Below are 19373 nucleotides of genomic sequence, written 5' to 3' on the forward strand. Positions count from 1 at the left end.
AGAAGGAGACCACTGACTTTGCTAATTGCTCAGTCAGTATTAGAGCTACTTCATGTTGATGTTTCGAGCCGGCAGAATAGAAAAACCACTTTTTCTAAGTAAATTCTCCCGAATCAGTCCGTCAAATTGAAATATATTTTCTTGCAATTAACGTTTGGATACTAAGCTATTTGCTGAATGACGTCAATTCTGTTTACAGGACTGTGTAGGTTATTCATTAACATAGTTTGGAAAAAATACATATTGAAAGCTTAACAAGAAGTTTTTCATCAATTTGTGCTTTTAGCGATGTCGGTGATATGACGGCTTAACTAGAGTGCAGTAAAATTTATGACGAAATAACCGAAGTCAGTACAATAAACAACAGTTCGACTGCTTACTTGAATAACAGCAAACAGTTTAATGGACAGCGAAGTTTTTAGGTTTAAGGCTAACTTTTCCCAACTAATCAAATTCAACGATTTTCAGAGGTGACAAGTGGATAGTTCGATGTTAGACTATGAGGTACAAAGTTGACTTCATTTCCTTCCATCTACAAGGCGTAGTAGTTCTGAAGAAAAAAAATCACCTAAAACATTGCTCTGTGCAGTTCTGAGGGGCAATCTAAGGAGCTATTACTACAACTAACAAAGCAATCACTCTGCCGAAATTAAATTTGAAATTAATCGCGACAAATCTTGCTTTTGTTTGTTTATTATCTCAGGTGTTTACGAAATTTTGAGTTTTACAAAGGTGCTTCTGAGTATCGTAAATTCGATGTTAACTTTCATATGTGGATTGACTAGCAAACAACTCTGACTTAATTAAGCGCATTTGATCAAGCCATACGAAAAAGAAGATTTTTTTTTGTAATTGGCAAGAAACTTGTTTTGCAATGGCTCAATTTTGCAAAAAGATAAACGATTCGTATTGCTGCCTTCTGGCTCCTCAATCAGATCAGTTTTCTGAAAGTAAGTAGTCATTAGTATGTAAGCTACTTCTAATAGTGTAAGTTTCCAAAGTAAATAGATAATTTTATCTTCATAAGTTGACAAAACTGATATGGTACCCCTTAGACTTAGAAGGTCTCAAATTGTATAATGTGTGATTTAAAAAAAGATGTTAGCCTACATAATATAGAATCTATATTATAGACATACTGTATGATACAAATGTAGGTTACTTTTTTAATTGCAAGTCTTGCTAGGCTGGCTTTGTGATTATACAATAGTGTCTACAAGTCAGTAAACATGAGTTCGATACCCCGACGAGTAATAAAAAGAAGTTATATTGAATCTCCTTCTTGCTTGGCATTCAGCAAAGAAATGGATTAAGGGTGATTCAGGTTACTCTTTTCATGACTGCTTTGACAATGCTTGCTCTGTGAAGGGCTGATAGCAACTCATTTCTGCAATGAAAACTGAGTTGTGTAAAATCACTTTCTTATCGATACAAGCTTATCACTATAAGTTCAAGCCTCTGTGGCATTTTAAGCTTCCGATCCTTGTCTAGTGCCACATCATAAGCCATGATGAGACAGCAATCGGTTTCCTACGCAGTTTTACTACTTTCTTTTGGGCTATCCAGTTTGACTACATCTTGACATTTCAAGTTTTTGTATTTATCTCTCCTGGCTGGTATGGATGGATGGATGGTCAGACCGTAGCCCTGAAGGTGTAGGAGGTCGTCGAGTCTGCACTCTCTCATTCAAATAGTTATACGAAAGAAAGTATTGCGTTTTTAAATATTGTAGCAAATTGACACAACAAAGAAGAAGGAAGGAAGAACAGAAAAAAAAACAAAAACAAATACAGATACCACAAAAAATAATAACAATTAACATAGTCAGGTAGTGGATGTCGTTTTTATAGCTCTTGATTATTGAAGAAGTGTTTTTTGCACATTTTATTGAAAAATTTGAAGCCTTTTTACATGTTTTTTTTCATATTTTGAGGTAAATTGTCTCATACCTTGATTCCCATGCAATTTAAACTTTTTTGAAATAATTGGGTATTTGCCTGTTTAGTATAAAATGAATTGGAGCTTGAACGTCGGGTGTTATACGAATGAATAGCTGATACATATGTAAAGAAAGTTTTGAAGTTTTCCGGTAGTTTATTATTATAAAATTTGTACATAAATTTGCTTATTTCTAGTTTATAAGTAGAATTAACAGTTAGTATTTTATTTTGTTGATAGAGTGGCAGTAATTTAGTTTTCATTTCAAATGCTCCTGTAACGATTTTAATTATCTTATTTTGTCTAACTTGAATTCTATTCAAGTATTTTGTGGGTGCGCATCCCCAGTTGATAATTCCATATTGTAGGTGCGAGTGTACAATGCTATAATAAATATTGATGAGAACTTTTCTAGAAGTAAATTTTCTAAGTTTACTTAGTACGCTTGAATAAGAGGATAGTTTTTTCGAGAGACTATCAATGTGTTTATTCCAGTTGAGTTTGTTATCAATTGTGATTCCTAAGTAGCGTGTGTGGTCAACTTCCTTAATTATTGTACCATTTAATTTAATTTGCATATCGGAGAGTGTAGTATTTTTATTGTTAAAGAGTATGTAGTTAGTTTTACTCAAGTTGAGTGTCAACTGATTGTTATCAAGCCAAGTGTAAAATTTGCATAATTCTTTATTCATTATCGGCTGGAGGTTGCTGGTAGTTTTTTGAGCCAAATAGAGAACTGTGTCATCAGCATAGAGTAGAGTTTTCAAATTAGTTGAATCGGGAAGATCGTTTATGTAAACTGAAAACAAAAAGGGGCCAAGTACACTACCCTGAGGAACTCCAATAGTAATATTTGAGCGAGAAGAGTTGATTTCCCCACCATGTACATATTGCTGCCTATTGGTTAGATATGAATGAATAAGGTTTTTAACGTTTCCCCTTACGCCATAATGATTCAATTTGTCAATTAAGATTTTGTGATTAACTGTATCGAATGCTTTTTTGAGATCTATAAACACTGAGCACACAATGTGATTGTTGTTTAGTTCATTTATGATATCTTCATGGAAGTGAGTAATTGCTAAATTGGTTGAGTAGTTTTTCCGAACTCCAAATCTTCCAACACATTAGCCTAACTTATATGAAAAGGAGAAAATGAAACATTATCGACGTGTTCATAGCTGGAATTCTAGTAGATTGAATCATTGCAATCAAAGTAACCTTTACAGCATGTTTCACCCTTTGCAAGATCGCTAGAAGATATGAGCTACTATTTTCCCGCAGTTCTAGAGTGTTAGTAAAGTCTGAAATGGACTAGGACATAGAAAAAACATACTGTATATCATTAAATCTATTACAAATATCTTGCAAAATTTGCCTTGAAGTATTGTATAATGTATAACATAGGCCTAAACGTTATTTATTCTTTTAGACGTCTTTAAAGCTTGGGGTTATGGAGGAGTTGCCTTTCTTGCCATTCCCTGTGTATTAACTGCAGTTATGCTAGCAGTTTATGCCGAAGAATTGTATTATATTTTCAGAAAAGGAGACTCAAAGGAATTGGTTAATTCTCTCAGTTGGCTTTTAGGTACTCCACCGGTATGTATTGAAAACACTTAGGAAATATGATTGAGACGAATAATTGATGCAAAGTATCGATAGCAGACTAAACCTGGCCACTCTACTCTCCTGAGTGTCGAAGATAACCTTATGATCTCATTTCGCGATGTTTTGTATCAAGAATGGGACCATCTAGGCTGCATTGCTAACCTAATAGTGTTACCATTTTAATATAGGTAACATATTTGATAAAAAAAAAATTGGTGTGTGGTTTTACATGTTTGTCGTGATGATTTAAACTAAACATTTGTACCCCTGACCTTCTAGCTCTTAGAGAGTTTGGTCTAAAAAATAACGCTTCATAAGTCTGGTAGTAAAAGTGAATCTGAACTTACGTATCTTTTCCAGGGTGTAATGGTTATTGGAACGATAGCTATTTTCATACCCAGAGCTGTTGTTTATCTCTCTTTTATTTACGGAATATTTGTAGCCTTTGGGATTTACAAATATTATTATCTTATCATGGTGTTTGTTGGAGGAACGAAATCATTCGTTGACAAAACTCGTGACAAACTAGTCGCATTAAATCAAATTCCTTGCTGCTGCTTAGTGTGCCTCCCAAGAATTCAAAATTCCACGTAAGTGTTTTTCATTATTCATGTTGATAGAAAAAGGGAATTGGACATTTTAGTAGTGCAAGAAAAAGTAAAAGTTATTTTTCTTTTAGTACTGCTATCATCCAGGGGTCCATTCAATTTAGCAGATCATAATCCTAAGAAGGGCCGTAGGCATTTCTCTCTAGAGCAGTGTAGGCTCCTGTTCATAAACATGATCGAAATCAAGGGCTATATAGTCCAAGAGGCGCCACTCTGCAATAGATGGCATGCCTTTAAATGTCTTGTTAAAGCCACGGCCAGATGCTCTTAAGCAGAGTCGAACCGGCGTCTTATCAAACATCGAACCAAGGCTCACTACTCGGCTATGCAAGACCGCAGGTGTCATAAAATTGTTTTCACAGCGGGTTGAGTAACTGATGAACGATTGATAAGCGTGAGAAGCATATTGATTTTGTCCAATACTCCAAAATTAGAATGAAATACCTGAATTTGATTATTTAAAATCAACAAATCCGTGACGACCCAGTCCAAGGACCAGTCATTTATGAAAAAATAAACGTAATTCATAAGGTCTTATGTTTCGTCCGTTGTCTCTCAAAAATACAAATTGATATGTTTGAAACTTACGTGACTTGCACCAGATTCTGAAATTCACGTGATTATGCCTGATTTACCTCACGGGTCTTGCTTGGTGACTTCTGCTGAAGTTTACTGATTGAATGTAATCTTTATTTATATAAAGCAAAAGCCTTTAAAAGTACTCAAAATAACAGGGGTGCTCTGTCGTTTACGCAAGTTAGAATCTCATTATGATACAACTTTGTTTACTGCACACTATTACCTTTCCGATAACTCAAAGAAACAGCAAGGCTAAGCAAAAGGTAATTTGACTCTCGGGGTGTGAGCTTGAGCAATGAGCAACGCATTTCAAAAATAGCTCTCCATTAAGCGGTACCTAGTACATAAAACAAATTAAAGACGACATTATTTTAAAAACAACTGAATACCGTACTTTATTCTGTCTACTCTGTCACCGGGCCTGTGTCAGAGGTCCTAAGCCGCTGCTAGTGTAAGCAACTATAAGAATTATACCTCCTGAAGCAAAAGAATAATTATTTACACAGTTACAATCAACTAATACCGTATGAAATGATAGTTTGGCAACCCAGTAATCATCAACAGATATGTGACTTTATTATAATAAGCAGTCTATTTTATCTAAAGGAGAACCACAGTGATTGCAAAGTGGCTGATTTTGCAAAATGTCATATTTACCCCCTTGTACGGGGCGTTGGGGATGCTTCTCAAGGCGGACGGAGAGCTATACAGTTTTAACGTAAGACAAATCAACTTTCACCAAATACAAAGCTCTTTCAACTATGCGTTTTCTAATTGTTAAATGCAATTTTTTTGCTTCTCAGTGTTTGATGTGACAGAAGTCAAGACATGACCACAGATTTAACAAGAAAGAAAAAGTGGCATTATCTGTAAAAAAAAGAGTGTGGTTTAAAAAAACCTGAAAATAACATGAGACAATATCATTTAAAAAAAAAAAGAATAAGAACCAAAAAAAATCGCACTATTTTTTTCCTTGCAGCTTATACTTCGCTTTCTTCTTGGTTAAATGTATGGTCATGTGTTAACTTTTATGGTTTAATGTCGGCTGCACCACTGGGTAGTCACTTTAACATAGGACAGTGAACCAGCTACCACTATTGCCTCGCAGCTCATTGGTTAAGAAAAGTAGGACAATTTTCCTTATAAACTCAATTGATTACAGTCATTAAGATCCTTCTTGCACTCAGTTCAGTTGCAGAAGAAAAAAGAACATTAGCAGAGGGTGGGAATCGAACCTACGCAATCGAAATGACTATTTCCTTGCCCTAACCTTAACCCATTAGGCAACCCTGCTTGTGGCGACACAGCCGACACACTCACTTAATTTTCTTTGTATCAAAATTTTTTCGAGTAGATCGGTCAGAATATCACGTGCTGAGTCGCATGACTGAAACAGCTGATTCGCAAGGAAAACTGTCCTATGTCAAAGTGCCTACCGCACCACTGCACCAGTTTCTCTTCGTATTCAGCTTTTTGACAAAATACGCAGATACAGTATCTCTATTTGCGTAGCCTAATTGCACTATTGAAATTCTGGCATTTAGTTTGTGACATGATTAATTGATTAGGCTATGTGTTGTGGCGTTGACAGCAGATTGCAGTTCTCGTCGGACAAAGCTACTAATAATCTACAGTAAAATAACAGTAGATCTAATTTGTGCTAATTACTATTTGGACTATTTTTCTTAGACGTAAATGAGTAGGCCTGCTAGATAGAGTAGAATAAAGCTAAATGCTGAATTGTCAACGGGATATCCTGCAGCTCAGACGGACCACGTTAGGCACGCGAAAACATTTAATGTGGCCCTTGATATATTTGCATTGTTAGTGATTGCAATTTACATGTGAAACATTACGCTTAGGTATTAAGCATTACAACTGGAACGAATCTTTCTTCATGGCTTTCAATTAAGTTAAAGCACAATATAATAACACCATCTAAGAGACGTAGAATGCATGGCCGATGAGAAGGTATTGTGGGCCGGTACAAATGAAATCCTAAAGTCTCAAATCAATTCACATCTAAATAATCCAATTAATCTCAAGAAATACTTCTCGAATCATCGAAAATCGTCAAGAAATGGTTTCCGCCTTAAAGCAGGAGTTGTCTTCTAGAAATGCATTAGATACAGACTGACATATGTGAAGAAAGTGCAATAGTTTTTGCAAATACTGAAAATAGTGACTCTATGCAAATGAGATTCAGGAAAGATTTCACGTGGCAAGAGAATAAATGGGATGTTGGAAGGAGTAACATTTTCAAAAGGTCTCGTTTCATGATTCCCACAAATTCCATCAACAGATAATATGGTATTTCTATAATTGTTGAGAGTGCTCCTTTGGAGAGGACGTTCACTGTATCGCACCATATGCCCTATACGTTAGACTCGCACATGCAGGTCTTTTAATAAATAAAGTTTTGTCAGGCTGACTGATGGAAAAGTAAAACGCAATTGCAAGCAACAACACAATAAGTTTTAGCAGAAACCAAACTCCTCACTATTTATTGAACCACATTAAACCAGAAGCAAAGTGGTGCATTAGCTAAGTTTAGCTTATTGTATACAACAAAAAGGCAACATTTTGTGTAAGTTGAGTAGGGTATTTATCATGTTGTACTGTACTGCATTTTATCTTCTTCTACTAATCATGTATAAACAATTCTTTACAGTCTAAAAGGATTGAAATGTTTGTCAAGATCATTATGAGTAGGCTACCAGATGTTAAGGTTGTCAATTGTCAACCATCTACCTACTGACTGGCTGATGGTAAAACTAATTTTACACCCTGTCTTCACTTTTAGTCACATATTTTTTACGTCATTACTTACAAGAAACCTATTCAAATGTTTTAGTCTCTCAGCGCATCTTTGTTCCTGTCGATTCTGAATGCGGTGGCCACTTTAATCTGCATGTATGGATTTAAGTTGATTACAAAGCTATCCGGAAATATTCCAGGTAAAAGCAATTATCATGAAAATAATAGAGAAAAATGTGGCATGGACTTTCACTGCTGCATGTAGGCTATATATTGAAGTAACGTTTAGCTTTAGCAGCAGCCCTGTTACGTCGGTAGAGATTCTATTGATTTGCTGAATGACTTGATTTGAGAAACCTATTTTTTGTCGACAGTTTTTACTTGTTATTTGTTTTTCCAATTGCAATTTTTATATTATTTTTTTTTTTACTTTTAAGTTTTGTGATTACAAATCTTAGTTGCCTTGTTTTGATGATATGCCATAAAAGTTTTGTTTAGTTTTCAACATTTCATTTGTAGGTTTAGACGAAGTTCATGCGATCAAAGGAAAAACAAGAATAATGCAATTGGTGATGTTTATTACCGGGTTTGAAGGAATTATTTTCAATATTCTTGCACAAACTGGTGTTTTTCCATGCACACCTCCCTTGAATTTTTATAGCAGAAGAAAAGGTAACCTACTGTAATTTAAAATTCTTACTTTAACTTGAAGGCTAGGATCTATTGGGTTTGTATTTGAGATCGAAATAGACTAATGTTTGACAGATAAAAATACACTGAAGCATAACATTGGCTGCATGCTTTTGCTTTAATGAATCCACTATAACTCGCTGAACAAACGCGCAAAGATAAGCGAAGGGAATACCTCAAGGTCAAGCAAGTACCGTAAACTTCTAAGAGTGTGAATTTGACTGGTGATTTCACAAACAGTTTTCTATTCAGTGACTTACAGTGGATAGAGTCGCTTACAGGAAGTATAGTACTTCAACAAACTGTCGCTAGAAGCACACCTAATTCTAAGAAATTTTTATCACTGCACATTTTCTTAGAAAACAGCTACATCATATCATATGGCATGAAAACTATGAAATTACAAACTAAAGCAAAAGCGGCTTTTCCGGTGACTTTGCTCTTGGTTTTGCTTGCTATGCATCAAAGTTTCATTTGTGTAAAATCTCATTTTTTTTTAGGAAATTGAGGAGAGGCGATAACCAATCAAGTTGCGTTTTGATAAGTACCGTAAAAGTAAAACAAACGAAAAATATTAAAACATACTCCAAATTTTTTTAAGCCATTTTAAAGGCTTGATTGCTTTAATTAAAACCGCTTTTGATGTAATGTCACATCAAAAACAACTCTGAACAACACAAAGGAAGTTTATAGCACATAGGAGCTATACAATATGTCGGTTGGTTATCAAGAAACCGATGTCCTGTCAATGTACATTATGTTATCTTACGCAGAAAAGCGGAAATTAACTTTCTTAAAATTTATTGTTTTTGTTTCGTTTGAAACCACACCTTTGTCATTATTATGAAAAACCTTTGGAAACCACTCTTGCTTTCCTGCTTTTGGCGTACCGCCACTAACTGATAGACAGATCAAAATAACTACATCCGGGTTACCTTTAAGAATCTCAGTTTTTCACAAAACTTTGAAAATGGCGTAAGCTTAGTTTTTGGAGATTTTTGTAAATTTGTTAGAGTTTTTTTGTCGTCGTCCAGACAAACCAAGGAAAGTTTCTGAAAAATGGAAATGTGGTCTGTTGTTAGTGTGATGTAAGTGCTGTAACGTTACGTAGGTTAATTTTTGCAAATGTGTGTTTCAGCGCAGAAACACCGATTTTCCATAAAAATTTCGGAGAAGGGGATTTGATACATCTTGGAGAAGGTGATTTGATACATCGTATCATTTGGTACATTGTATCAAATCACCTTTTTTAACAAAAACATAAATCATAAAATGTATGGTTGTTAGAAAACTTTCGTATATGTATATATTGTTGCTTATTGCAAGCTAAATTGTCAATAAACGTCGGAACTCATCGTGTTTTCTGTTTAATGCGGTGTTACTGACAGCATATGCCTAAATCTGCCTTAGTTTGTTGTTGTATGGTCTAAATCAGTGGTTCCCAAAGTGGGCGCCAGCGCCCCCTTGGAGGCGTTTGCGACCATGAAGGGGGCGCTGGCCATAAAGTGGGCAATTGGGGGGCGCTGATAGTAAATCGGGGCAGTTACAAGAAGAGGATTGCAAAGCATTTTTGTCATGTTTCGCTTCAAAGAAATAGCCTACAAAAGAAGAGTCGATGACTGTAAGAGCTCTGTGGCAGATATTGCCTCAGCCATGTTAGTTGAGGTCGTAACGCATGACAATTTGAAGCACTGCGATTACGCAAATCCAATTTTACAATCCGAGAGTATTTTGATCGAGGGTTCGTCTTAAAATCTATCTTTGAAGACTGTCATCAAAGCAGTGAATAAAATTAAAGCGCACGCTCTGAATACACGCTTATTCAAACGATTGTGCAATGAGAATGATGAAGCTTTTGAGCGCTTACTACTCCACACCGAAGTACGATGGCTTTCCAAGAGAAATTGCCTTGCACGATTTTATTCGCTGTTTAAAACTATCGTGGAATTTCTACAGAGTTGTGACCCTGACCTTGCGAATGACGTCCTGGTTATGAGAAATGATATCGTCTACTTGTCAGACATATTTTAAAAATTTAATGAATTGAAATTATCCCTTCAGGTTAACGAAATCTCGTGTTGTATCAGTGAAATTTAGCTAGACGAGAATTTTTCCAATTCTCAAGCTTGCTTCAATTTGATACAAGTGACAGAGGAATAGGCTACTGTTGATGTAGAGACGTACAGCAATCATATTCAAGAAGTACACAAAGACATGGGAGTTCGATTCAAGGATGTATTCCGGTTAGAAATCCATGACTGGATAATCGACCCATCCTGTGATATTTCCGAACATGGATTCTTGAGGAGGAACTGATAACATTGCAAAGCGATTTTGCACTCAAACCGAAGTTCAGTATCTCGTACCAATCGTTCTGGCTACAGAACCAAATCAAAGAGAATTTACCTCACGTGTGGAATCGGGTAAAACTTTTATCATTGCCTTTCCCAGCTCATATTTGGTGGAGTGTGCTTTCAGTGCCATGACAACGCTTCTGGATAACAAAAGAAACTGTCTTGACTCTTGACATAGTTAGACGGGGAGACTTAAGATTGTTCCTATCCAAACTGAAATCCGATATCAATAGGCTGATGGCATTGCACCAACCTCATCTGTCTCAATGGAGTTGGACTTTAAGTTGTGATGAATGGAAAATAACTTGGTTTTACTTTTTTTGTCGAAGGAGGCGTTTGGTATTATGTTTGTTGTCCAGGGGGGCGCTATTAAAAAAAGTTTAGGAAACACTGGTCTAAATTGTACATTGCTAAAAATTACCATGCCTACTGTACTTATGTCATCTGAATAGGTTGATTCTATGTAAAAAAGAACTGATTTGCTGACTGGCGCGACGCGCTTGTAAATGCAATGGGTCGTTTCATCGATCAGTCGCAACACCGATTTGCACCTAAATTTCAAAGTGCGTTCCGATATACGAATGTTACGATATAATTGTTATGATATGTTATAATTGTTATATAATTGTTATGATATGATAATGTTATGATATACGTTACAATATACGAATAATTGACTGTATCAATTTGATCCGTTATAGGGCAATTTTGTGTCACTTTTGTGCGAGGATGGCTTGCCTTCCCAGAATCCCTCCCTGGCGTTGTCACTCCGTTTTACTAATGTATGACTTAATTCCCTTCATAATTTACATAATATTGTCACTACTGCTCGCAGACTAAATTTATTTGTTTCTTAGCAACCGAAAAACACTATTGTTGATTTCTTTCTAAACTTAACTGCTGCATTCTTAAACTGACCTACTGAAGATTTTACTATGCCTGTTATAAAGTTGTGCTGAAGAGAATTTATTATTCGAAATCGCGATACACAACAAGATAACTTGACATCAATTGGACTAGTCGTACATTTGTCTTGAATTTATAATTATTTGGCAGTGCATCCTATGGATCCGTAATTGGGCCTCTCTCTTGCATCAGCTTGCTGGGCGTGCAGTTGTTCTCTTGCGTTATATTGCCTTTTTCATTATTTTTGCGTTCCGATAGTTTGGCAATACATTTTTTCATTACCATGGCAACAAGAACAAGAGGAGAATTCCTCCAAATTGCTCCAAACGCTGGCAATCAAGGTGACTTCGATTATAGCCTACCTCTATCAAATCACCTTTTGATACATTTATATAACAGATTTTAACTATTAATATGACAAAAAGTAATCGAGATAGAACATTGAAACTTACTCACGAACTTGCCAAAAAGCCTACTTTTTTTTGAAACCTAAAAGAAGATTTATCCGCCCAGCGATTTGCATATAAGAAGTCATAACGTCAAAAGTGTATCAAACCACCTTCCTTTCCCTCCTGAAAAAGTCACAAAATTTGCAATTAGTTTTATGCTTTTTATTAAAAAATAAACTTTGAACTGCATCATATTTTACTAAGTTTTGTCTGGTTCAAATTGGAATCTTTATATTAATGTTTATTGCACCATTTACCTATCTGGCAACCTTGATAGCCTACTTAGTTATTGTCCGCTACCGGTATCAAATTCGTTTAGATGTAAACCGCTTCAAACAAAAATACAAAAGCTATACAAAAAAAATATGTTTTCATATTTAATATTTTTTCAAGATCAATATTACACAGAAAAGTGATCTTAAATCAAGATCACCAAAATAAACATGATCTTCAAGATCGTGCCCATCTCTGACATTATTACATCATAGATCAGACGATTTAAACGAAATTTATTTTACACTGATTGCTTTTTTAAAACAAAGAAACTGACAACATAAAAAAAATCTGCTTTGTGTTTTGTTTGCGCTGTTTATTATTCGGCCAAAACTTACTTATTTTATCACCGCGCATAGGGACAGTAGATTACCGGGATGCGTAACTACATCCGCTTTTCGTTCATCCGCAACATTAGAAGGGTAATTTTTTTATTTATTTACAAAATAATGTATTTTTTATGGGTTATATAAAAAGAGTGAAGTTGGTTTTGAAGCAATTTAAAGTTTTTAGTTGAAAGCAAGCCAGCAGCAAAGCGTAAAAAAAATGTCAAATTGGCAATTTACCCTTCTAATGTTGGCGGAACAACGGAGTTGCGCGTCCCGGTAATCTACTGCCCCTAACCGCGCATTTTGGTTTATCACTGCACAAAATGGCTGTCATTGCGCCTTAGAATTGGGTATCGCTAGAAGACTTTCTACTGTCAACCTCGGTTTTTTAAACCGTGCAAGCGTTTAAAAGATATCTATTTTAGTTTAACGATCAGAGTGTGCGTTTGTGCAACGGAAATCAAAGACAGCTTTCCATTCAGCGCACCTAGGGTGTGGATGCAGTAATTTGCAGACAACGACAGTGCATTAAAAGAAATTTCATTCTGTTAATCTCGATAAAACTGTCTGTGGCTCAAACGGTTTAAGCTAGCCTTTACAAGTAGCCTATAACTGCTGTGATTCTTGCTCCTAAATAATAGATTTTCTCAGTCCAAAAATAAATATTCTCACAATCAATCGATAAATCATCTTTTCTAGTGAATGTTTTTGTTTCGCCCATGCTTTTTAGTTAGTATTTTTAATTGTGTTTCAGTGATTTTCAACTACGCAGTGGTATTGCAAATGTTTTTTCTTGGCATCATGGCAAGATACTATTTCAGGTACGTTCATTTTAAATAGCATAGCCCCAGAAAGTAGCATAAACACAAGCATGCCAAACAAGGGATTGCCTAGCTTACTTATAGTCTTCAGAATAACTTAAGCATATTATTAGATTTGCTACATTCGTCCGGCGGCATAATTTTACAACGCTAACAGACGTCGTAGGTACAATTGTATCTTCAGATGAGATATGTTGCATAAAAATCAACGTAGGTGTAGGCTACTTTCTGTATGGTTTTCAGTAGTCCAAACGTTTCAATACACTAGACATATTTTGTTATGATTGTTGGCAGTTGCTATGTCTGGCCAGACCGGAAATAACATAAAACTAGTAAAGCTGTGTGGTTTACGTTCAACCTGTTTGCGACAAACATTTAGGCTACATGCAAAGATAACGTGTGTTATTTGTGAAAATGAATAAAATAGCTTGCTAAATTATCGTTGAAATTGTAAGTAGCCTAAAGTGCTTTTTATTCTTTTGTTATAACAAAAAAGTATTCCTTCAAAAATAAAAATTATTTCCTATTTTTACATTAATTCTATAAAAAATATGCAAAGGCACAATTGGACCGATGCCGTTAGTTTTTTTGGTTTTAAATCTTTATCCTCAGACTGACAAAGCCTTGATAGGTTATTCCTGGTAGCTTCGCATACTTGTAGAGGCTTTTGACGCAGGGCCGGTTACCGAGATTGACAGAGTGAAGTTTCCCATTGTTGAAGTGTTGTTGCCGGGGAATTATTCCATCCATCAGGTGCCGCTGAATGGAGAGCAGTCCTTAGGAATGCGTTGCTCAAGTGCACAACCCGAGAGTCGAACCAGCGCTGCTTGATCTTGAAAATTTTTCGTTCGCGAAGCCACGCGCTAACCAACTGAGCTTTCGGAGCTGAGCGTGTACTCAAGAGTGTATAAACAATGTGGCCTTCTATCCTGGTTTCTACAACAAAAATTATCACAAATTTAAAAACGCAAAAGTTAGAATTGTAGACTACCTATGCAGCTGGACGAAGATTGTCATATCATCATCTTCACACTATCATCATATTCTCATCATCATCACACCAACATCATATTCTCATCATTATGATCATATCACATTATCAATATATCATATTATTATCATATTGCTACCATATCATATTATTGTCATATCACATTATTATCATATCATATCGTATTCTAATCATATGTTACATTATCATTATATTATTATAATGATATTAGTAACCTAACCTAATTCTATTAGTGACAGGTCTGCCCTGAAAAATATGCACATTACATAACTAATAACATAAATAATAAGCTCTGTCAAAAACTAATTAGCTGAACTATATCTTTCACTACTTTAACTTACTTTATGTCATTATCTTAGCCTACACTATTAATTATATAGACTGCATTATTAAGGAAGTTCATTGCTAAGTGTACCTTTATTAAGAATTCCATCACTACTGTAGTCAGGAATATCATTTTAAGCGATTCTAGTCTAATATCCCTGACTGTAGTGTAGCTTATCTATCAGTTTGTTTAACATTTTGTACATTAGCTACAATCTTTTCAAAAAGATTGAATGTACAGTAGGGGGAGACCGGGGCAGGTTGAGCCACTTAGGATATATATAGCCTACTTACCCACTGCAAAATGTTTTTTCTGTAGAATGTTTGAACTTAGATCAAAATAATGCTAAATCTTTTGGCTTTAATTTTAGCCAAAGCCTTTCTATATTTACTTACAAATATTACTTAAAAATTCACTTAAATTTTTTTGTAACTTCGGCTCAGCTATAGGGTAACTTTGGCCCAACTTTTGGGTAACTTTGGCCCAACAAAATATAAACAGCAAATTTCAACGTAGAATCTCAAGCCTCACATCAGAAATGTGGAAAGGTGACATGCATAACAACGAACTAACTGAAGACTTTTCGACCGAAGAAATGACTGAAGCCATAAAGTTACTGAAAGCAGGGAAGGCTCCAGGTCCAGACCTGATTCACCCCGAATTCATACAAAACTTAGGAAAGGAAACAATTAATTGGCTACGAAACTTTTATTCTCATTGCATGCGAACCCTAAAGATCCCTAAACTCTGGCGGAAAGCATTGATTGTTGCAGTCCCAAAACCAAACAAACCGGTAACTGACCCAAAGAGCTATCGTCCCATCTCCCTATTGTGCGTGCCATTCAAACTACTGGAGCGCGTCTTACACCGACGAATGGAACGCGTTGTTGACCCCAAACTCCCACAAGAACATGCGGGGTTTAGGAGAGGAAGATCAACAGTCCACCAAGTAACGTTGCTCACACAAAACATCGAAGATGGGTTTGAGGCCAACTTGAAGTCGGAAGCGGTCTTCCTCGACCTTACTGCGGCATATGATACGGTTTGGCACAGGGGCCTCACTTACAAACTGCTGCAGATAATCCCAGATAGACACATGGTTAAGTTTATTGTCGAACTCATCTCCAAACGCAGCTTCATCCTCAAAACCAGCGACGGAAAGAAAAACCGACAAAGGCGTTTAAGAAATGGAGTTCCGCAGGGATCTGTTCTCTCCCCAATGTTGTTCAACATCTACATTTATGACGTTCCAAATACTTCCTCTAATAAATACGCATACGCAGATGACCTTGCTATTCTTTATTCTCACCGCAAATGGGAAACAGTGCAGAACACCTTGACTATAGATATGGACATTCTATCTTCCTATCTGCACCAATAGCGCCTCAAGTTGAGTGAAGCGAAGACCGTGACTTCTGCCTTCCACCTATGCAATAGAGACTCAAACAGGGAAATTAACATCCAAAATAACGGCCGGACACTTCCTTTTGAAGCCACACCCACATACTTTGGGGTTCGACTTGATCGGTCTCTTACATACCGCAAACACCTAGAACACTTACACGGAAAAGTGACAGCTCGCTCTGCTCTCTTGAAACGTCTTGCTGGTACAAGGTGGGGTGCTAGCTCCTCAGTGCTGAGAATAAGTGGTTTAGCCTTAGTCTACGCCCCTGCTGAATACTGTGCTGCTACTTGGTGCAGAAGCGCTCATACTGACCTTGTCGATGTGCCAATCAACAATTGCCTGCGAACTGTCACAGGTTGCCTCCTTCCAACTCCAACTGACTGCTTGCCTGTCCTCGCAAACATTGAGCCAGCTGCACTACGGCGCCAACGTGCTGTTCTTTCCCTGAGTCGTAAAGCCCTAAACCCCGGCCATCTGCTATACGCAACCACGCTGAGATATCCACCAAAGCAGCGGTTAAAATCAAGAAAGCCATTTGTACGCGCTGCACAATACCTTCTGGCAGCCTCTGGTGGAAGCCCAAGCAAACAGTGGTGCCACGCGGCATGGTGTGAACAATGGTCAAGCAGCACATCCCCGCTTCGCCAAGTATTCAGATCCCCGCCCGAGAACCAGCTGGGCCATGGCCTCTCTAGACTTGCCTCATCAAGGCGTAACCGTTTGCTCACTGGTGTTGGACGCTATGGCGTAGACATGTTGCGCTGGGGCTTGGCAGAAAGTGCTGCTTGTGAGTGTGGTGAAATGCAGACGGCAGCCCACATTATCAAGGATTGCCGGCTATACAGACCACCTCATGGTATGGAAGGCCTAGTTTCTATCGATGACGACACCAGGTAGTGGCTAACCAACGGATGCTCTGACATATAGCGACAACACGAGAGAAGAACTAGGGTAAATTGAGCCACATACCATTTCTATTAAAAATATCAAAATAAAGACATTGCATTGTGAACATACCAGTTTATTTTTGCATTGACACAATCAACAATAAGGTGTTTGCATTATTAGCAGTGGTCATCAAACAACGAAAAAACAGCTGGTAAAGTTTCACGTCACCAGAACTTGATGGTTGCTGCAATTGTCGGACGTTTTTGTTTGTGCAAGGCTTTTCTTGTTTTATTCGCTCTTTCCTCCTTTTTCCTATTCTAATATATGCTTGTAAAGCCCACACTATTTTACCAGGGCAAGTTGATCCACAAGGAGTCAAGGTGGCTCAACTTGCCCCACTACCGCCACTTTTTGTATTTAGTATAATTTATTATAAAAGCACTAAGCTGTTCTGATGCTACCACGGAAAATTATTATCATAAGTATCACCTAACTATTCGATGGAAGTACATTGACCAGCTACTTATATACATCTTAAATGCATGGCAAAAATATTTTCAAAGAATTTTTCAAAAAGGCCTCATTTTCATAAAAACTTCCTTCACTAGTTCCAGCTGTTAAATCGAAAATGAACGCGAAAACCAAGTTTCAGAAACTTGGTAATAAACGTGCGAATATATTGGTGGCGCTATTGAGTTAACAATCTACTCCGTTTTCTTGTAAAGAGGGTAGATCAAGTTGCCCCGGTGGCTCAACTTGCCCCGGTCTCTCCCCCCTACAGTAAAAAGGCAACGTTTGCTTGGATTATTTTTGCGTGTAGCTTTGCTACATAATGGAAAATAAATCAAGCCTATTCATATTTTTAGTATAGCCTAATGGTCACTAAATAACATTTTCTATTTGTGGTTATCATTGGTGTACTTTCTATTTGTGAAAACATTTCAAACATTTTTCTATTTTAGGCGCAGTGCAGATATTCAACGTCAAGCGACTTTGACTGATGAAATTATTCTTCAACCGGGAGAACAGAATGTTTATACAGCAGTAGATGCTTACCAGCAAGAGCACCAGCAACAATCACGCACTTATAATGGAACGGGAACCACTATTGTAGGCTGTGCAGATTTGGGTGACCCTAAACCTGAGAGTCATCATGACAATACAAGTTCAACATCTACCTAGTACTTTCTCATTGTCAGGGGCGGATTCAGTAAGTAGTTTTAGGGAGGAGACGATTTCAACAAAACACAATGAAACATAGGTCCACATTTATCCAACCTTGCAAAACCACCGTAAATACAGTTACTTTTTACATTTAAGGGGAGAGGGGGCGATCCTCCCCAATCGTTCTTCCTGGATCCGGCACTGCTCAATATAGTAAATATTCACTTGACATTTTCTTCATCATGTACCAGTCATCGTAATTTTACTCCGATTGTCTAAAATGGTGCTTGTTGTGGATACACGACGAGTTATTGAACACTTAAAACATTTGCCGAGTATGCAGTTATATAAAGTATACAGTACAGTTTTTGATAAATCAAAGTGTTTCAGAAAAGGGCCAAAACCAAATATATGGCCATTAATAAATAGAGAGTACCACATTAAATCGGCGAATTTAGGTTTATTATAGAGCTTTCATCACACAAGTGTGGCTTCGTCAGTACATAATCTTATTCAAATAAAATTGTAATTTCACATGCAATAAATAAAAAACGTGTTTCTCTTCTATGTTGCTTTCCCAAAGAGTAAACAACATACATAGCTAATATAATACGAAACCAAGGAAGTTTCCAGAAATAGTTGATAAAACTACCATTCAACGTTTTATAGACAGAGAAAACTTTTTCTCAAACCATAGAAAATTTCAATCATGATCAATGATCTAATCATGAAATTTTGAATGGTTTGAGAAAAAGTTTTCTCTGCCTATAAAACGTTGAATGGTAGTTTTATCAACTATAGCTAATGTAGTTTTATTCACAGAAGATATTTAATATTGACCCTGACTCGAAAGATATCAGGTTGGAAAAGATTTCGTCAATTTAGCACTTTTAAAGAGTAAAAACATTCCAATTAGCTTAAAACGAAAAATTATGGACAGAGTAATAGCCTATTACCAACATTAACATATGGAGCGGAAACGTGGTCACTCACAAAACAGCAAACAAGAAAACTGGCAGCAGCGCAAAGAAACATAGAAAGAATAAAACTAAACATACATAGAAAAAACAAGATGAGAAATGAAATTATCAGAAGGAAAACACATATCAAAGACTTCATTGAAATTGAAACAAATCAAGTGGCTATGGGCTGACATGTAGCAAGAATGACAAACAACAGATGGGCCTAAATAGCCACAGAAAGGATACCAAGATATGCAAAAAGAACTAGAAGGAGGCCGAAAAGAAGGTGGCGAGATGACATTGAA

General features: G+C 36.6%; 1 protein-coding gene across 1 annotated transcript; it reads left to right on the forward strand.

Annotated features, from left to right (window-relative positions):
* The first annotated feature begins 715 nt into the window (after nucleotides 1–715).
* On the forward strand, nucleotides 716–18688 carry LOC145774612 (organic solute transporter subunit alpha-like). Its single transcript, XM_082585888.1, has 8 exons — nucleotides 716–950; nucleotides 3371–3537; nucleotides 3907–4136; nucleotides 5340–5451; nucleotides 7588–7690; nucleotides 8010–8162; nucleotides 13246–13312; nucleotides 17905–18688. The coding sequence occupies exons 1-8, from the start codon at nucleotides 875–877 to the stop codon at nucleotides 18122–18124; spliced, it is 1128 nt and encodes a 375-aa protein (XP_082442014.1). The 5' UTR covers nucleotides 716–874; the 3' UTR covers nucleotides 18125–18688.
* Nucleotides 18689–19373: the final 685 nt, after the last annotated feature.

The sequence above is a fragment of the Aplidium turbinatum genome, chromosome 7 (assembly GCF_918807975.1).
Source record: "Aplidium turbinatum chromosome 7, kaAplTurb1.1, whole genome shotgun sequence".
In the NCBI taxonomy this organism is placed as follows: Eukaryota; Metazoa; Chordata; class Ascidiacea; order Aplousobranchia; family Polyclinidae; genus Aplidium; species Aplidium turbinatum.